General features: G+C 43.3%; 1 protein-coding gene across 5 annotated transcripts in view; it reads left to right on the forward strand.

Moving 5' to 3' along the window:
- Positions 1 to 21,011, forward strand: part of dlgap1b (discs, large (Drosophila) homolog-associated protein 1b) — a 95,682-nt gene extending 74,671 nt beyond the window's left edge. For 3 of the 5 annotated variants that reach the window (XM_063483518.1, XM_063483520.1, XM_063483519.1), the window contains 6 exons: positions 10,429 to 10,814; positions 10,904 to 10,983; positions 15,102 to 15,517; positions 16,661 to 16,752; positions 17,492 to 17,644; positions 18,198 to 21,011. In XM_063483518.1, coding sequence (XP_063339588.1) covers positions 10,429 to 10,814; positions 10,904 to 10,983; positions 15,102 to 15,517; positions 16,661 to 16,752; positions 17,492 to 17,644; positions 18,198 to 18,413 — 1,343 coding nt within the window. In that variant the 3' untranslated portion in view covers positions 18,414 to 21,011. Of the gene's footprint in view, positions 1 to 10,428; positions 10,815 to 10,903; positions 10,984 to 15,101; positions 15,518 to 16,660; positions 16,753 to 17,491; positions 17,645 to 17,900 lie in introns of all 5 variants that reach the window. The other 2 variants (XM_063483521.1, XM_063483523.1) reach the window with 2 other exon arrangements.
- Positions 21,012 to 21,042: the final 31 nt, after the last annotated feature.

The raw sequence follows: 21,042 nt of genomic DNA on the forward strand, positions 1-21,042 counted from the left end.
TCAAAAATATGTATTTTTCTTATTACTCACATTATTCCAGTTTCAAATAAACAGGAAAAAAACTGCAACTCGTCTTCTGTATCTTTGAACTGGAACATTAAACAAGTCAAAGTCTTGCACACCATCTACTTTCAAGATTTAGTAAAATTATGTCTCACAAATGGCAAATACATTTTTAAAAACTGTGAACTTTCTACCATATTTATAGAAATAAACAAAATATATGAGCACATGGCAAGATTTTTTGCATAAAACAGGCTAATACGTTTATGCTAATTATTTTAATGTAATTTCTCTGAAATGTAAATTATATATGAAGCTGATATGTAGAGGATATTAAATAAAAATAGATTTTTGTTTATTTTTATCTTACTTGTAAACAGAAAAACAACACAGGGCAGTGTTTCTAATGAAATGATCATTCTTTCAGTCCTAGCTGGTCACCACTAGAGGGAGCCGAATTCCTAGTCGTAGAATAATTCCTTTTGGTGTTTTACCACAACAGTAGGTTGTGTATGTGAGGCAAGTCATAAGTTCTCCTCTCAGATTACTGTCAGATATTATTTTTGGTGGAGTTTCTGCCTCATCAATGCTACCGGTGTGTTTTTCTGTGTGTGTAACATACACAGGGACTGGGAGAGAGGAATTAGTCATCAATATGAGTTGCTGTACCCCTGAGTGATGACTGACATTCATGCTATCCTTGATGTATATATGCCTCCAAGACACTGACATCAAACAGTGTTTGCTGAGGACGCTGTACAGGAATGCACCTTTGAGCTCCATCAATCCTCCGAACCATGCCTGTTCCTCGGTAACGCACAAACACATATAGTATTCTCTGAATCCTGCTCTGGCCGTTAATTATAGGGATAGATAAAGCCCTGTGTTAGCAACCTCTGTATGTGAACTACACCTGTGTGTCAGTGGATCAAAGGTGCCATCCTCTAAGGTGGAATTATTATTCAAAGAGGGATGTAAATTAAACAGTACTCTGGTGTCATCTGTCTCTGATTCTCTCTTCTGCACCCTCTCTCTCTCTCTCTCACACACGCACACACACACACACCTGCATAATGCTGTCATTCTACTTGCTTTGATGGTTCGAGTAGGTGTGTTTGACAGGAAACAAGGGCTGGGTCAAGGCATGTAGTGACACACTAGCACAGGCGCAGCACACATGTGGGATAAAAAGGAGAAAGACGCCATTCTCAGTTGCGGTTGGCAGCTGTAACTCGATGGGGTTTTTTTGAGCATCAGGGTGTGTGTACGCATGCGACGGTGTCAAAGTGTTTGTGTGTGGCTTCTCCATTTGCAGCTGCGGGATCAAGCCCAAACTGGGAGCTCAATGTGGGTAAACTGTGATTTGGCTATCTCTCTTCCTGGAGAAGATAAATCCTAGCCATGCTGGTGTGTCAGCCGCTCAGTAATTACTTCATCCTGTCACGACTGTCTGAGAATGCAAGCCAGTGGGAACTTGCACTGTCGCTCTTTCACTGACTTGAGTGGAAAACACTGAGCATCTCTTTCACAGTGACAGCTTAAGAGTGTTAGTCACAAGATAAATAGATCCAGAGGAATTGAATTTAGTTCAAAAGTTTTACATCTGTGGATCTGCTTTTCTAGCTTTCCCAGCTCTGTTTTAAATGTATCATCGATGTGCTGGACCGTATACCTTCCTTCCTAATTTTTTTCCGTCAGATGTCTAAAAGAAAATTCAATTTGAAGGAAATACAGCTCTTGTGATTCTGATGTAGCAAAGTAAAGACATGCAATATGAAATCTTTCACTAGATGTCATCATAGTCTCACCTGCTTTGAAGTGTTTTGCCAGTTCAATTTGGCAGTCTGGACCAACTTATAAGTGTTGTCCCATATAATGCACAACCTAAGGTCTGATGCAATGTGATCGTAAGTAACCTTTGATTAAAAGTTGGATCTGCAGGCCCTTTGCTATAACATAGCATCAATCAGGTTTAATTATTATGTGTTTCCATGACCTGAATCATCAGTGATTTCCTGCCTCAACATGCTCTGGAGCAGAATAAAAGTGAATAGGATAAATCTGCAGGACTTAAAGCTTTTTAGGTGGCTGCTGGGTGTCTATATTTACTTACGACTTAATTGGTCCCTGCTTGTTACGGCTTGGAATGCTTTGATTATAGCCGTTTAAGGAGGAAGAGTGGTGCTTTTGACACAGGAAACACAAGCAAAGAGAATGTCATTCATTCCTCTCGTCCTGCCATTGGTTTGGAAAAAAGTTAAGCGAGCGGGGGAAAATGAGAAAGGGGCGCGGGGAGGAGTTGACAGGGCTACTGCAAACACAAAGAATGGCTGCGGCAGTGCACCCCTGCTGTCTCCACTCTGCAGAAAGTGCACATACAACAGTTTCCTGTTAATGTGAGGAATTCACTATTTTACTTTGAGGATTACTTAAAAAGAGTAAACCGCTCATTTGGTGTGTTAGATCAGGTGGATAGGGGCTCCACTGTCAGGTAGGGACTATCCCACTCCCCATTTTTGCTCTTCCTGTCTGTGTTTTGGCATCAGGGGCAAAGGAAAAGCAAAGCCCTGAAAGGATTTCCTTACTGTTGACTATGGATGATCCTCGTGGCTCCTGAATGCTAAAGCTGGGCAGGGCAGGGCCTGCAAACTTAAAGCCCTCAGGGAATGAAAACATAAGAGGGAGTGGGATATATAGTTAAATCTCTTCCAAAGGAGATGGGAGTTTTTTTGAAGAGCAGAAAAACATGTTGTTATTGTTTTTTGCCTTATTATCTTTACAGAATGTTGAAAGTTTTTACTTTAATTGACTGCAAAATTATGTGGTTGAGAGTTCTTGTTGCTTTCACTGTTCTGGAGAGGGGAGAGAATATGTTGGAGCAAGTCAGAGGAAGGGTGCATGGCTGTAAGTGGGTGGTTTGGGCTGTGCAGTGTGGGAGGCCAGGCCCCAGTGCAAATTAAAGACTTCTCTGTGAAAGTCCCAGACTCAGCTACAGTAATGTGTGCGTGTGTGTGTGTATGCCTTAGTAACTGAGCCTGTGTGCAAGCGGCCGGCAGGGAAGACACCCAGCCCTCCTTCTTTTTTTCTTTTTTTTTACCAGTCATTAAAAATAAGCCGCAACTCACCGCTGGTGCATACTGAGAGACAGCAAGCGGGAGAGAAAGAATGCATCTCCTCTTTCTCCTCCCTTTCTTAAAGCTTTGCTGCTTCACTAACCAAGTAAAACAGAGAGGAAAGAGGAGGAGGGGGGAGGCTGTGTCGAAGGGGACTGATTTGACTCAGATTTTTGAGACACATGCTCAGAGCCCTCCCCCTTGTAAAAAGTAAAAAAAAAAAAAAAAAAAAGTAGCAGGAGTTTTTTTTCCAGGAGGGAAGAGAGAGAAAGAGATGAATGGGAAAAGGAATGCAGGAGACAAACGGGTGCTCTCAGCAGGAGAGTGGGAATGCTGGAGAGACCATTGTTCCTCCCCCATAAGATTCGGCAGGGAGTGCATGTAAACACACAGGAAGAAGGGAGAGAGGGGTGTGAAAAGTCACACCTGAGAGAGACACCCAGAGCTCTGTATCATCTTCATAGGTTTTCATATTTGTCCTTGATTCATGCTCGTTGCATTCACATTCCTTTTGGGCGCACATAGATGCCTATAGCGGGAATCTCATCTTTCGTTCTGCCCCCCCCGACCCCGTCAACAGGATGTATAGGGTCAGAAGGTCAGGAATGAAAACCACAAAAGACTGTGCACTAGTGTTGCCTGGTTCTTGTTCCAAATCCCCCCTTTAGCCTCTCTTGTACCTCCTGCCTTCCTTTTTCCTTCGTTTTCCCCTTCCTCTCTCTTAACTTTCCATGTACCCCCCCTCCCAGTTTCTCCTCTCATATAGGAGAAACAGAAGGCCAAACGTTTGGTTTTGGGCCCAGATGGCTTTAGTGTGCCTCTGGCAGTGGATTAGGCCGCCAGTGTCTCCTTTCCCCTCCATGTGCAAGTGGTCAGGACAAAGAACGTCAAAGAGGGGGAAAGGGGGAAGGAATGCGAGGAGAAAAAACCCCAGTGCTGTGAAACAACACCCGACACTGATGTTTCATGGCATTCCTGGAAGAGTAAACTCAAACGCTTGTAAAAACAGCAAGCCAGCTTTCCTTTTACTTTTTGTGCCCGGTCATTTTATGAATCAAGTTTTGACTTTTTTCTTTTTCTTTTTTTGGGGGGGACTTTTAGAGTAACTCCACAGGAAGCTTGTAGCATGCCTTTTCTTGTTGGAGGAAAGAAGAAGTGAACTTTTGACCACATTCTGCTGCATTTATATGTAAATAACAACTGCAGCAAGCAGTGATCCTTCATGTAATGACATGACATCGGTATTGTGTTTCAGGCCCCGAAGCTGATGCCTCTGTGCACGCAAGCGTGCGTGTGTGTTTGCGTATCAGCCTCTTGTGTTTTTTGTCGCCTTTGTGTTTGCTGTTTATGCCCAGTGAGCATTATTCCCAAGGCTTGTGGTTCTATTTTTCTGTGCTTGGCTGTAATTCCACAGGCTTTCAGTTCTAGAGGACAGTCATGTTTTATCTGAACTGTATTCAGCACTTGGAGACAGTGTGGTGGCAACACTGGTGTGTTGTGTGTATTTTTAGTTTAAAAGCCACTGGCCTAAGTGGCTTGTGTTATCCACTTAGCAAGACAAAAAGACCACATCAAGACTTCTCTCTTCTTCTTTAAAAAGAATTGAACAAGTGTCATATTCTTAGACACTGCTCAATCACAAATATAACTTCACGTAATGACTTTTCTGAATTCCCCCTCAGCTACATGATTCTGTTTTTTGGTATGCTAGACTTGTTACAGTTGCCCATGCTGTCATTGCCAGCACATCTGATGTGTCACTGCGCACACTGAGCTAGTCTGCTCTTAAAGTATCAGTCACTCTGTGAGCAATGCTGTGGGAAATGAGTGCAGTGAAAGCATGCGTGAGATGTGTGGGTGTGCTAACGTTTGTGTTTGAGCTAATACTCAGGTTTATGGCCCACAAAGCTGCTGGAATGTACAGTAAGTGAAGTAAACGGCATGGCACACTTTGTCCCATCTCACTTCCCTTTCTGTTATTTTATCTTTATCTCTCTCTCACGCTCTTCTAATTCTCCCCCTTATGTTGAGTGACTATATGCTTGCTTTCAGCCCCTGCAGGCAGGTCTTTTGGACAGAAAGAAAAGGCTGATGTATTTCTTCGTGTGTCTGTTGGCTCATCAGGCCGAGGAGAAGGGGAGAAAAAAAAATATGGCCTGGAGCCATCACAGGGCAGGTCTAACAAGAAAGCCCCTTGATTTAAAACAACAAAAATGTGGGCTTGTCTGAAGAAGACAAGCCCACATGCTTCACTACAGGGAGGAACTTTGAGAGTACATATTTATGTGAAATCCTGGTTGATTATACCTGTCAGTGCAACAAGTGTCATCTAGCATGCATTTACAGTGTTGATGTTGGCAATTACACTATTGTTAGAGTAATTGTTAGTCATTTGATGATTTTTATATACATGTATAAAACAATCAGCTGCGTAGTTCAAGAGTGATGTGATCCTAAAACATTAGATCTACACCTAAAATGAAAAGCTTAATGTGAACTTTCAGTTTTTATTGTTTTTCCCCTTTAGTTTTTAACGTCTCAGTCCACATTGTATCTGCCCACACCTGTCACTGATTGACAGGGCGAGGAGAGCATCAAGCCATAAAAGAGGAATCCAGGTAACCAGGCTTTCTATTTGAACTTGGAACACAGGAAAGTAGGTTAAGTGAAATAAATCTATTGCCTAACAGGGAGCAGCTGCCTGCCAGATTTAGCGGTGGCTGACAGTTGTAAACAAACTCTTATCTAGTGATTCAGGAGACACAAGCCTGCCAGGGCAGTTACCCACTGTTGACACGGGTTTCTGTCAGTAGGGGCACGCTGAGAACACAACTTTGTTGATAGCACTGCTGGTGTGAGGACACTAGAGGCATATTTGACACATGTTTCATACTGATATGCATCCTTATGATAACGTAAAAAAAAATACATTTAAATCAGCAGTTTGTTCAGGATGTTTACAACTTTGGCACCATTTGCACTAAAGACTACCACCCCCAAAAGCACTCACACATGCTAAATATACTCCTTTAAAGGGCAGTCGCAGACCGCCACCTTCCCCTCCTTCTCACATATACGCATAGGCACACACAGTGAGCTATTGTTACTGAGTGCTCAGGCATCTGGAGAGCAGAAACCCTTTCTGCTGACCTTTGACCTCTGGTGGCTGGGAGCTGCAGACTGACTTCGAAGTCTCATAGAAACTTTTAGGTGACTCACAGGCCTGTCAGAAACGTTCATGTTTCATTGTATATCATGTGCCGTGTTTGTTGTGTCTGTAATACTAACTTAACAGTGATAAGTAACAAACAGCTAATCTGCTATCTTAAGTTTTGTTTTTAGCATGTAGAAAATGTTAAAGGACAAGGCTTCTCGTAAACTCTTTCTGTTTCTTTCAGTTTAAAGTAGCCTTCTAGAGGCAGTGTTGAGTCAGGATTGGTATTAGTGCTGCACTGTTGTTCAGAACAGCAGTGAAACGTCATACGGTCTGAACCTTTCAAGTGCTTGTCATCCAATAACACTGTCCCTGAAACACAATGACAAGCCTTTTTGAAAACAGTCCAAGAAAAACTGGTTGGTAGACTTTAGCATTCAGCTGTACAAAGGCAGCTCTTCGAGGCAAAAAAGAAACAAAACACTCTGGGATATTTATTTACAGCGCAGGAGCGCTCAGCTGCCGTGCCTCTGCTGATATTCTGCTTTTTGTTTCACTTTTTCACTTCAGCTTTTAAGTTTTCCTGTTGACTGGTGTAACCTGTCAGAGTAAACAAATGACCAGTGGAAGCTCTTTCTCTGCTTGCTGGTGGTAAAATACCAGGCCTCCCAGCAAACTTCATGTTGCTATGTGATGCCATGGTGACGCTATCACAAAGGACTCCAGCTGGGCCTCTGTGTGAGTGAGTGTGCTTGATGGGGAGTGAGACGGACAAATGGACAAAGTGAGCAGAAGGAGTCGGGCAGTAACTCTGTGATTTACCCGGGTCCCTCCTCCTCCGTCTTGTTCGACTCTTCTTCTGTGTTCGCTCTTCTCTCCCCTCTGGCAGACCCTGATCCCAAACATAGTGCAGCTGGACGCAGCTGTCAATATTCCCCCATACCGACCGCCCCTCATCCCAGTCTTTGTATTTCTTTGGATGGTGGTGGATTTGCCCTTGGCCCCCGCACGGGGGAGCTCATTCCTGTTAGCTAGCCTCTTAAACCAAACCGTCTGCTCTTTGAAGTGGCCTATCCCACAGATATACAGATTGGAGATTACAAGGCAGCTGCCTGCCTTCAATCTGTCTAGTAACATGAACACGGTGATTAAATAAAGGAAACAGCATACACCTATGCAGGCACACAAATGGGGCGCAGTCAAAAAAAAGAAAAGGAAAAAAAAGAGGTGGCTAGCGAGTCTGTTTTTGTTCCTAAGGCCGGAGAAATGAATGGAGACTTGCTTTGTCTCAGGGGAGGGAAGAGGGCTTTCTTTGATATTATCAAGCCCACGGGTGGGGAGAGTGCCCTGCCAAGAAGAACTGCTATTCACACCAACTTGTCTGCATGGGACTTTTGAAGCGTTCGTCAAAAGAGGATTTGGCAGAGAGCCACTAAAGTTTTGTCATTCACAAACTCCTCTCCTCTTGGAGATGACAATGCTTGCAGCAGGCTGCACCTACCTCTCCGTGGGAAGAGAGATAAAATTCCACATTCTTCTTTCCATTAAGCGAGGAAGTTAGTCCTGTTTTGGTTTTGGTTTTTTGCACACAAGAGAATATGAACTTTCTTTACTCTTTGATCAAGGCTGCACTGACCTGATATTATAAAGTGACAGACAAACCTCTCTGTGTGCTCGTCACTGTTTATCTGTGGTTAGTAAAGAGAGGTTTTCACATTCCTTTCTAAGGGTTTGATGGAGTCCTGCATCACATTCCTGCTTTACTCTGTCCTTGAATGCTTGCGAGTGTGGGAGGTCCAGGGCAGTATAGCTGTCTAATGCTTTCATGGCTGTAAGGGGGTCGAGCTATTTTCTTATCAGCTATGTGGAAACTGGAAACTTGGTCTCAGTCTAATCCGGGAAGTTGTTTTGGTCAGATGTTTTTGGCTAATTTTTCTGTATATACAGGCTAAAGTTAAAGGATTCACTTGTTTAATTTCATTATAATTGAAAGTTTTTTCAACATAAAACTAAAATCCTTTATTTTGTTAAATGCTTGACTTCACATCCTTTCACAGTTTGCATACGAGTCACTGGTACAGGCTGGTACGCTGCTGACAACAGTTCCTGATGGATAGAGAGCATATCATTGGCAGGAAGTGTGCGGTCTGCCTTGATGTGGAGAAGCTGAAATGTTAAGCAGGGTTGTGTCAATGTTATTTGTGTGCCTCTCCAGGCCTGTGTGCGCGTACTTGTGCGTGGGCATGTTCAGACTCCCGAGTGTTTACTTAACCTGTCTTGGCATTTGAAACCCCTGTCATTCTCCACTGTGTCTGGCTCTCACAGTGACAGCTAGGGTGGGACACAGCGCGTCGTCTCCAGTTTCATGCAGTCTTTTTCTTCTTTTTTTTCCTTTGAGCAGATGAAAACCCTTTTTAACCCTTCTGTAGGCTTGAGAGGAGTTCACACACAAATACAGTCATCCAACATGTGCACATACACACACATGTGACTTTTAGATGACTTCAGGGAATAGAAACTGAAAGATGATGCATGCTCTCCTTTGAAACCCCATGGTTGATAGGGGCAGGACCTCGCCCTCTCTCTCTGTGTGAGTGCATGCGTGTGTGCGATGTACATTTTTTTGTTCTTATGGGTTTGTACTGTGTGACCTTTCTGAAGATTAGACCTGGATGTCGACCATTTTCCCTAGAAAACTGTTAGAACGAGACAACAGTGCAAATATGGCACACTTAGATAAGTTTGTTTGGTTTTGGCAGTAATTCCCATACATACACTATCTGTAAAGAATTACATATGGTATTTAGCTTCAGAAGGAAATCCAGTAAATCATCCTTTTTTCCCTTTATTGTGGTTTGTTTTGCCATCATCAAAGACACTCACAAGCTGTGATCTCCACTCAGTGCAGCACTCATCTTATCTGAATACTTTCCAGCTTGTCAAAAGGCTCAAATCTTCACTAGGAGGAGGAGGAGGAGGACGAGTACAAACTAATGACTCTGACAAACCAAAAGGATGAAGTCAGCCCCACTGCTCACCTCCAGTATGTTAAGGCCTCTCTGTAGCTGTCAGCGAGATGGCAAGACACAAAGCAAACAAGAGCTCTCCCTGTAATAGTTATATACAGCGCTGCGTGTGCTGGGTGTGGTTGGCAACAGTTGTGTGCCGCGCACAGACTCACGATCTCACCATGGTAGGATGTTTGTCTTTTGTAGGGATTAAAAAGGGATCCAGGAAACCTGCCGTCCTAGTTTTGCCACAGAACGCAGAAAGGGCGACCTACTTTTGATAGTAGCACCAAGCCAGGAAGGAGACTCCAAATCATAATATAGTTAGGAGGTGGCTGTTTATATCTTCCCTCACACAGGCTATGCTTCTTGTCTTTTGGCATGTTTCTAAGGCTTCTGACTCAGAGTGAGTGTGTGTGTGTGTGTGTGTGTGTGTGTGTGTGTGTGTGTGTGTGTGTGTGTGTGTGTGTGTGTGTGTGTGTGTGTGTCAGAGAGGCTCCATTGTCTGCACACAACCTGTAGCTGTAACATGAGAGGGTGAGAATGCTGACAGCAAGAGGAAGACAGTTACTGGGAAAAGCAATGATGATTTTTGTTTTTTCATACATACTTGCTTGCATTTAACACAAAGCCTCGGGGGTGCATGCAGCTCTGTAGCTGGCTTCAGCAGTGTCATTTACCTTCTGTCACATAAGGACACATAAGCAGGGAGAGCTATATTTGGCACAATCACATTGCTCTGGATGTGTACAGTCAGTGCGTATAGAGCTTAACCATCTAGATCAGTGGGTCAAGTGGCTGACATACTAATCCTATTACTAGATGCAGCTTTGATTTGTCAAAGTTGGCTCTAATCTACTGCACATTTTGACTGCAGCACAGAAGTCTAAGACCTCTGGGTGAACTGCCATCAATCTACATATATGTAAAAAATTAATTTCAATGGCGGTTACTGTATGTTTGATGTCCTTCATCTACTTTACATTTACTTCTTTAAATGTCTATTAAATTATTATTGTACTTGCATTTAAGTGGACCCTGCTTCACAAATATCCACTTCTCTCAAACCTCGCACCTTTAGGTTCTAACACAGACTCAAGCACCAAGATATTTCTGACGTCTGTCTTTTTTGTGTGCGTCTTCTTTGCAGTGTCATCATGCATCACCACCTACAAAAAGACCCCTCCTCCGGTCCCACCACGAACTACCCCATCCAAACCTTTTATATCGATCACAGCCCAAAGCAGCACCGAGTCCGCCCAGGATGCGTACATGGACGGGGGTCCCGGCACACGAACGGGTATCAGTTCCCAGCCGGGCCTGTCCAACTCTACAGAGAGCATCGATAGCATGAAGGCCCTGACGGCGGCCATAGAGGCAGCTAACGCTCAGGTGCACGGCCCTGCGAGCCAGCACGTCACCAACAGCACCATCACCATCACTGCCACCGCCACCACCTCCGCAGTTGCACACGTTTCTGCGGACACCAAGGCGCAGAGAGAAGCTCTCCGCAAGTGCCTGTCCATAGGGATCCAGGTTTGTAAATGAGACTGGGTTTCAGTCAGAGTTCTAATCCAGTTTTTCTGGCATGCAGACAGTTTGAGAATTTCTCCCCCTTCTCTTAGGTGGACCCAGAAGAAGGAGGGCCCACAGAGGAGCAGTCTAAATTCCAGTCGATAGGAATTCAGGTGGAGGACGAGCGATGGTGAGTAGAAACAAAAAAGGGAGTAGATGTTCTTAAAGTGAAACTGGATAAGTCTAAGGAGAGAGATGAAACAGGGATATCAGAAAGAGGGTATCCCTGTTTTTTGAAACCAGGGTAGGTTGATAATGTGTGTTACAGGCTCCTCCCCCCCCCCCCGGCTTCCCTACAGCAGCTGTCCACAGTTGAGGGGTGGCTGGCGTCAGAGCCCCCTCAACTAAGGGCCCCAAATGACAGCTGGGCCAGAGGATGTGGTATAGGGAGATTGGAAAGCTGAGGGGGTGAGTTGACAGCCATCTGTTGCTCCAGTCATTGTGATTCAGGCTGTTTGGGGCTGCGTGTTTGTGTATGTGTGGGAGGGAGTGAGGGAGGGAGAAGAGGAGGGAGTTTTATTGAGTTTGTTTAGGTCTGAGAGACCGCTGCGCTGTCAGCTAGCCTTTCATTCTGTTGCATGTTCCCAGTTTGAGGAGAAGAGCCTAGTGTGCTCGCTGTTTCATTAGCTCACATTGCACCACACTCCTTTAAGTTCTCTGGTGGGACACTCAGCCATTTGTAGCCTATTTGTCTGCTTTCATTCCCACACCATCACCACCACCACCACTTTTGTTATTTTTAAGGAACCTTCTGTTTAGTTAGGAAAGCTAGTCCGTTTAGCCAGTTTCTGGTTTTTGCAACTCATTGAAGGGATGCTTCTAAAATTCAAAGCGACATAAGCTTTTATCAAAGGTCACAGAGAGGGCCACGTCCAGCACTTCAAAATGTGCTGGACGTGGAATGTTAGGGGATTTCTGAAAGGAGGAGGTCTCAGCTGATCAACCAAGCTCTGAGTTCCTGGATACGCCAAGCCAAATATTAACTCATCCAGATAGGCTGTAGTCTACCTAGGTTTGGACTTGTTGTTATGCTGGACTGCAGCTAATGCATTTTTCTGGTTAATGTTTGGTGTTGGTTGGCATGTATTTTTGTTGATACATGCATGACTGTTTACCTGTTGGCATTCATCTGTAATGGTGTGTGTGTGGGTGTGTATGAGTGCACACCTGGGAGGTCTGGGCATGCTGCCCCCTACATTAGATTCCCAGACAGTGAGAGTGCCAGACTCCTACGGCCTTCTTCAGTGTGTCTGTAGGTGTGTGTGTGGGTGTGAGTGTCTGTGTGTTTTTATGCAGCAGTCATAGGTCATAACCTCAGCTTGCTGTTTGAACTAGGATTAACTGACGGGGAGTGGAAAGAGATGTAAAAGTGTTGGAAAGAACAAATAACATGCTTGTCTTTAGACAAACATCTTCCTTCTCTCTTTTACCTCTTTTTTTTAATATGATAATATTTGTATATGAAGCATTTACTTAAATGCAAACTGAACAGGATGACTTATTTGATGTAGGTTGGTCTTTTACGGCCCCACAAGTTAAATTTAGGGTATGTTGGACACTGTACAGATTCTTTCCTAATCTCACCACGAAGGCTAGTGCCAGCCCTGATTTTTCCCGTTACTACCTGTCACCAGCAAGAGGAGAAATTAACACTGCTATGGTTTTATGAAGGACTCTCTCTGTATTTGTGTGCTTGTGTGTATTCTTCGCTTTCTTCACCAAACATTCATCTGATGTACTTCATACTCGGCAGATGTTTTGCTCTGAACCTCGTGTTCCAGAAGTCCAGTGTCTAATATGAAGTTGTTTAGACAAGTGTTCCTCATGTTTTGGCTAAAAATTCTTTTCTGACACACTTTCACCACGGTATGTTTTCAGCAGCTTCCTGCCTTTGTCATCAGAGGCTTTAACAGTGTAAAGATGTAACCACGGTGATGTCACTTACTGGTTTGTGGACCGCATTTTAAAGCCCCAAAGTTGACGTTTTAGCGGCCACCATGTTTTTTATGGCCAGAAGAGACCATATTTGGATGAGGGGGTGGAGCAGTAAGTTATCAGCTAGTGGTAGCAAGGGAAGTTAGCAAGCTGCTGCTTAGATGCATCACACAGACCAAGAAACCTGCTAGTTTGGGTTATTAATGTACTACATAACATGTCACTCACCAAAAATGAAGCAGAATTTCCTTAGATGGGCTGTAAATCACATCAAACCAAACTATTTCTCAGATGATTACATTTTAAAAGTCTCCAAATGGCAAAAGTAATGCAAACAATGTACAGAGGTTCAGTTCAGTGACTCGGGTTAGCTGAGGTGAGGCCTAGCAGACACCTCATGTTATGTTTGTATGAAGAAGAAAATTAGCCACAGAGACAAAACTGTTTTCAGTGTTTATTAATTAAAAACTGCAATTTTTGATACTTTTTGACACACTTCATTTCTCAGCCATGGAATTTACCATTTGGCTGATAGCCCGTCAAACTGCAATGCCTTTGTTACACACAGGCACTGCACTAGTCCTGAAAACTTAAAATAAGGGATAATTAGCAATGTTAGCCTTTTTGTTTTTGTCCTAGCTGACTGAAGGCTTTCATTAGACATTAAATCCAAATAAGGCATGTTTCTTTTTTTTAGGGCCATTTCCTCTTGCTTTTAAGTGTAAACCAAGTATCTGCAGATGACAGGAAAATGAAGAAAACGTAGGACCTTCTGGTTCAGAGCAGCAGCAGCATATGGAATGCAAAACACCATCTCTGTGGTGATTTATCACTTTCCATTACTTGAATGTAGGAAGAGGAAAGATTTTCTGTGATTTTTATTAGCTCTTGCATACCTTACTTGTGTTTTATAGTTTTTTTCCTCTTTCACATTAACTTTTATCCTTTAAAACGCCCTAGTTCTTTTTGTTCTTCTGCCTCTTGTCTGTTGATCTAACCGTCTGTCTGTCTGGGCAGTGTTTGGCTTTGCCTGTTTCTGCTCCTGCAGGAAGTTGTTAGCAGCCTGATAGAAAGCAGGCTGTGGTCATTAGATCTGAACACCTGCTTGGAGGAGTTATTCTTTAACTGCTCTTCACACTCGCACAAACATACACGCACACGAAGGGCTGCTGGCATGTACACGTAAAGCGCATACACGCTGTTTGATCTACCCGACGCCACTCCCATCATGCTTTCTTTTTTTTTGTGTTCACAGAAGAGGGGAGATGAATGAGAAAAAGGGGGAAGTAAAGATGAATGGGTAGAGTTCAGGAGGAGTGTGTGTCCGGAGATGGGCTGAGCGAGAGGTGATCATTTGTGTGTCATGCTGCAGGCAGGTCAGGTTGAGGTTTCATGTGTGAGAGGACTGTGGGCAGTTTTTGGTTTAGAGTAAAGCTAACAGGCCTGGTGGAGAGGGTCTATTGACAGGACAATTGCAATCCCATATATGTCTCACAGTAGGATAATGGATTTTTGAATGGGGGCATTTGTGTTGAACTGAAATGAGCACTAATACCCAGTTATTTTCTTTTATCCTTAGAGCCCATGTCCATGAGGGCTTTTATGCCTTTTCATCAAAGTGTATCACTTATTTTTAAAGTGTCTCAATGACCACCACTCTGCTACATTTTTGTATATGTTATTAAATTATGTGCTTTACGTCTTGAGCTGTAATCAATTATTAGACTAATGGCTTGTCCAATCACTGTGAAGTTAGCCTGCCAGTTCCCTCCCCCTCCTCTCCTCCCCCAACACCCGCATCCCTCTAACATCCCATTTATCTCTTGGGTGGTGAGCTGCTCTATAGAACATCGCCAGCTCTGTGTGTGTGTATGTGTGTGCATGTCTCTGCTGTTGCACATAGTGTGGAGAGACTTGGCAGAGGCTGCCCGACAGCGGCACAAAGCCTCTGAGTCAAATGCGACATGGCACGCCCAGCTGTAGAGAAGGGTTCCAGGTGTGAGTGTGTGTGCATGTATGTTTTTGTGCTACCACTATTTGTGTATGCGCAGCGGTCCCACAGCAGGGCTTGCGGTGTGACAGAGGCCTGTACACACTGTTGCTATTGAATGAGCCAGGTGACAAAACATACACGCACACTCACACACAAAAGATGTTCCACAATACAAAAGCTATTCATCGCTAAAATCATTGTGATGATAATTGCTGCTAAAAGGAAGGCTATAAAAATAAACTAATCAGATGTTTAACAGGTGAAGAATCAATAATACCTTTGTGTGTCCCACGTAAACTTATTCTTACATCTTCTCCTAGTCACCGCAGAATGACCCGCTCCAACAGTGTAACCACAGCTGTGCAGGCTGACCTCGACGACCCATCAGACGCTCCGGAGCTGCCGCTGCGTCTCTGCGCCACCATGCCGCGCCAGCACTCACGCGATGCTGCCACTTCCACCGTCAGCATCCAGGGCTCTGGGAACCACTACCACGCTTGTGCCGGAGATGACTACGGGGAGGTGGGCTTTGACCCGTCCATCCTGCCTCCTCCTGACCCCTGGATGGACAACGTACCTGAACCAGAGGGTGAGGCTCTGGAGGCGGTTGGGCGATCGGTGTGCCCGCGTGACGGCCGCTGGTTCCTCAAGTTGCTGCAGGCTGAGACAGAGCGTATGGAGGGCTGGTGTAAACAGATGGAGCAGGACGAGATGGAGAATGAGCTGCCTGAAGAGAGTGAGTTGATTCATTATGTTTAGATGTCATGATAAATTCTACTCTGTTATACAGTGATATTAGGTCTATTTTTCATCCTTTCCTCCTCTCCTCTTTTGATTTGGAGGGTGCTGGTATTTGTGGTATTGGACCACAATAGCTGCTTGTTCCTGTCTCAGGCCCTTTGGCCTCCACAGACATACCGTGCATACTTATCAATAGGCCACTGCTGGGCCCAGCCACGCTTGTGTCCTCTGGATACACTGCATAATGATCTCTCACACAGGGTTTGCCGAGTGCCCCTTCAAGGCAACTATTTCATCTTGATGTAACACACAGAACAGCGCTCGCCTGTATGCACACATCTAAATATGTTTTACACACGTACACTCAAACAGACATACCAGACTGAGTAAACAAGCCGCAGACTGTAAGCACTGTATTCGTACCTGTCCTTACTGCGCAGCTGATTTCATGTTGTACTGAAAATGCCATTGCGTATGCAGCTAGTGTTTTGGTTCCAGGCAAGAGATTTTCTCACAGAACATGGATAACAGGGAGGCTGTCTCAAGGTCATATTTTCCCTGATCCCAGACTACAATGCACACGTGCACACACAGACACACTCGCACGCATCCTGAAGGGGTTGAAGTCTTTGTCTGCAGCACAGGTTCATTACTCACCCTCTCAGTTTCTAATAGCACTAGCCTTATGTACTAGCAGTTGCCTAGCAGTTGAGTCCATATCACTGATCAGTGACATTTAAATTAGTTGTGTAGTCTTTTTTATCTTATGCATGAGGCTGCTGGAAAGTGATTGTAAGAAAAATAAAAGGTTGCTGTTGAGACCAGGTGCTTGATTTGACCATGCTTAAAACATGCAGCGTTTTGCATTGTGTGTTTAATGATTTTGTGTTTTTGGAAAAAGAATTGTGGAATATAATTGGATTTCTGTCATTCTCATCTGATGTTCACAGATGTTTTGTATTTTGAAATGCTCGTATGAAGCAGGTTTCTAGTCCATCCTTTTTTGTTGCATTACTAATGCAGCCCCTCTGTTAGTGGTGCAACATGCCTGCAGTATGCAGTCCTGTGAGTAATTGCATTGTGTGGGTGTGCGTGTGGGTGTGTGTGTGCATGCATGTGCGTCTGTGTCTTTCTGCAGTCCTGGGTAAGATCCGCAGTGCAGTGGGGAGTGCCCAGCTGCTGATGTCCCAGAAGTTCCAGCAGTTCCGGGAGCTGTGTGAGGAGAATCTGGTATGTGTCACCTCATCCTCTGCATGCTCCCCTCAGCCCTCCCCCACACTGACATCATCCTGCACAAATCACTCTGACAGGCCAGGCCAGAACTCGTTTACTATGCATCTACTATAGACATCACATCTTTGCAGTCACTCACAGATGAAAGGAAAGAGCATGGCTGTGTGGATATCTGAATACTGATCCCAGGATTTACATATCTTCATTAAAACCCAGAGATTTGTTTTTTGTGCCTTTTGTTAAAAATGTAAAATTCTATGTTGCATTATTTATAGATTATTTAACAAACATTTAAGCTATTTAAAAACAGCAAGATTTATTTAACTAAAAAATAATTTTTGTCTTTTACTGAGAAAAAAATCCAAAAATATACAATTGGAATACTGCTGTGTTTGTGTTTATGTAGCAATGGATCGCTTAACCTTCTTAAATGAAGGATGACAAGACAGATTAACAAACTGTTTTTTAATCACAGCAGATCTATGATTCAGACCAACTCCAGTACTCCCACTTATCACAATATGATGCAACTGTCTCACCTGATTTATAGAAAATCTGTTCCATTGCAGTTCTAAAAATTGTTTGGCTAAACAGTTAAAGCCAATTTTGTGATTCCTCTAACTCCTATTAAATATTATAGAGCAATAGCATTTTTTCGAAAAAGTGTGTGATAATCTTATAAACCGTATTAATTTTTTTATGTGTGGTTTCCATGCATGCGATGTTTGTGTATCAGAATCCAAATGCGCACCCGCGGCCCGTCTCTCAGGACTTGGCTGGATTCTGGGACATGCTCCAGCTGTCCATCGAGAACATTAGCCTGAAGTTTGATGAACTCCACCAACTGAAAGCCAACAACTGGAAACCTCTGACTCCTCCAGAAATTCAGGTGCTGACACATACAGCAAATATGAGCTTCAACCAACTCCATTTTAAATAATCAAATGACCTAACTTCAGTATTGTTTTGGAATGCTCCACTAACCCGCATGCTATCTTCTGTCATTACTGTATACTTTGAATTGTAAGTCCTAATGATTTACAGTTAAGCTTTGTTGTAGCATGCTTACATGTGTTGCTTACTGTCATGTCGGCTGCCTGACGCCATCACTTGTACTTGTGTGTTTTGTTCTGTCTTGTCGACAGTGAGCCGCTTTTGAGAAGCCACTCTACCTGCCATGCACCGTTGGGGCCTGTCCATCTCCAATGGTCTTTTACCTCACGCAATGGCCACCATCGTGCTGTCTTTCCCCACACAAATGGCTGCCACTGTGAACCATAACCTCATTAAAAATTGCATGCTTATGCCGGCAACAGCCACACCGCTCTTGCTAACCCTCATGCAAACCGGCTGCAGTCGTGTCGCTCGTCCATGTGTTTACCTGCAGCTTGCCATAAGGACTCTCTGATCTGTCTTTAAGACTATTTGTCATTCCTGTCCAGGAGAGAAGGATGCCTCCTCCTGTGCCAAAGAAGCCCCAGAAGGGCCACCCTCCCCTGGCTAGGGACCGCTCCCTGGAGAGCTCTGAGCGCCAGCGTCTGGAGGCTCGCAAACGCCTGCTAGCTGCCAAACGCGCCGCGTCAGTTCGGCAGAGCTCTGCTACCGAGAGCGCAGACAGTATCGAGATCTATATTCCTGAGGCTCAGACCAGACTATGAGACACACAAAGTCATATAACAACACACAGGTCTAGTACACTGTCCCATAAACACAATAGCACTGAATGGTAAAGCTACGGTGCTAACATAATCACATTTTTTGCAGACTTCCCAGATCACTGTGAAGTCAGTTGCTATGGAAGCTGGTTGAAGAAGTAATGTACACTTACAATATTTATTTATTAATTAATTTATTTATCTTTCTGTCTCTTCTTCCCTTCATTTCCTTCTCCCAGCTTTGATGTAGCACTCCCTCTGTTCCTTGTACCTCCACCTGCTCGTTGCTCCCAAAGAATTATCTCACTAATCCCCACGTTTTAAGTGACCTGATATTACAAAGATAAGCCTGGTGTAGCACAGCAGTGTTGCTTCACACGGATATGTTTCAGGAGCCGAGGACGCAATAACATGGTGGAGGGATTCTGCGCGTGTGTAGGTGCTTATATGTCTATACGTGCAAACACACAGGCAGTTGTAAGTGATGTATTTAATCTATCAGATCAACTGAAGAGACCAGACCAGAATCATTCTTGATATTTATTATGTTATATTTTCTATTAAAAAAAATCTAGTTTTTAAAAAGAAATCAATATCTGACTCTAAGAGTACTACAGCCACAAAAGTCTGTGTTTTGTCTATTGAGGTCACATTTTAAAACGTAATATTAAAAAGCGTGCGTATAGAGACAGCTGGTAACACAGTTCACCTTCTGCCTGAAAGTGGGTCCTTCCAGTTGCAGGAGGGCGACTCTATAGGAAAGGTCAAGAGGTTAGATTTTGCTCCTCCAGGTTCAGCAAAGTGGCTCCTCAGACAGTAGGAGTTAGGTTTTTGGCCTCTGCAAAGAGTGCAGTACCCTGAAAGGTTCCCAAAAAATGCCACAAACCGAATATGTGTTGTATGTGTGACAGGATGAGTGTGTGCGTGTTTTGGTTAACTTGTTTGTTTCAAAAGTGCTTCCTATTTTTCTAGGTCTAAAGGGTCCTAGCTGTAATTGAAGATTAAGGTAGCAGCATCAGCAGACTGTAAAACAAATCACCCGTCTTGTCTGAATTGAGACTGAGCAGAACAAGTTTGTATAAAGGATATATAATGACATGAAGTGCATGCTTACACACAAGGTAACTGATATTTTTGTCTTTTTTAACAGATTTATTCCTTACTCACACCATGTTTAAACTCTTCAGTGTAACAGACTAAGCTAAAGGACTCATATGTGGTACAATACTGGTAGTTGTACGATATTTTATTATGTCATTTTTAGACAAGAAGAGTTTATGGACAGAATTGAGACTACGGGACTGAGAAGGGACTATTTCTCCTCACTGTGTGTGCACTCCCTCTGCCTCTAAATGAAGCAATTATTTGAAGGTCATAAAGAAAAAAAAAATCCAGTTTCTAATATTTTGTATTAGTGTTTAATTTATTGATTAGGAGAACAATGACTGTTTATTGCCATTGTTATTATATTATTATTATTATGCACTGAAAACAAGGCCCTTATACTGTGTTTGTGTTTTATTTATGTTCTCCAGCATGACAGGCGCCTTTTTTGTCTTTTCCGTTTCAGTGATCAGCCTTAATTTCTATCGCGCTAGTCGAGCACAACTGCAGTCTCAGGGGAAGACGTGTGTGTGTGTGTGTGTGTGTGTGTGTGTGTGTGTGTGTGTGTGTGTGTGAGTGAGTGTGTGTTTGCGAGGTTCAGAGAGAGAGTGTGACTGACTTCATCTGACTGTATATGACCCATATTGTTGTCTCTTATTGTACATAATTCCTGCCAGCAGGATAGGCCATGATCTTAATAAAGCAACCAGTGTCCATACCATATTCTCAATTATGTTTCTACTGAGCATCTCAACCCAGCTTACTGCAGTAAAACAAGGTACTTCTGTCAGCTGCTTGAATGTGGAGACAATCCCGAGTCGGTTTATGGTCACTTAATTCTTCACAGACTAGCAGAATTTGGTGTGTAGTCCAATTTTCTGTATTGATCTGATAAAGTTGTGTGCCATTGGATAACTATAGGAAACACGGTATATTCCTGTTATTTGTCCCACAATGTTGAACTACTACCTGAGCTTTTCATCGAGAGATGTGTGAAGAAACTCAACAGATGATGTAACCATACAGTATGATTTGTAACTCCTTTAGTTGGTCAATAAATATTTTTAGAGAGGGTGCTTATAAGTATAGTTCAAACTTCATGCCATTTAATATAGACAAAGCTCATTTTAGTACTTTTTCTTTGGAACTTGTTTTAAGTCAAACTGTCTGTCGAATAAACAATTCTTTTATTTATGTTTATTATATTAACATATCAATATAACCCTCCTGGTATAGCAGGGAGTTAGAAACCAGAATGTTGGATTGTGCTTTAATTGCTAAACTCACTCCAGCAGTCCTGGCAAATCTGAAACTTGTGATGTAGTTATATTAAGAGAAAAACCTTCAAATAAACATTTGTACATACATGAATGTTTCCCTATTTAAATGTAAACTAAAAGAACAAAACAACATATTACAAGCAGATATACATTTTGTAATTAATGTTATTACACTCTTGATGTTATGGCACGTGTATGAGCTCTTATCAGCATTAAAAAACCTCATTGCCATAATTTTGTTGTGTTCA

This window comes from Pelmatolapia mariae, linkage group LG9 (assembly GCF_036321145.2).
Source record: "Pelmatolapia mariae isolate MD_Pm_ZW linkage group LG9, Pm_UMD_F_2, whole genome shotgun sequence".
NCBI classification, from domain to species: Eukaryota; Metazoa; Chordata; class Actinopteri; order Cichliformes; family Cichlidae; genus Pelmatolapia; species Pelmatolapia mariae.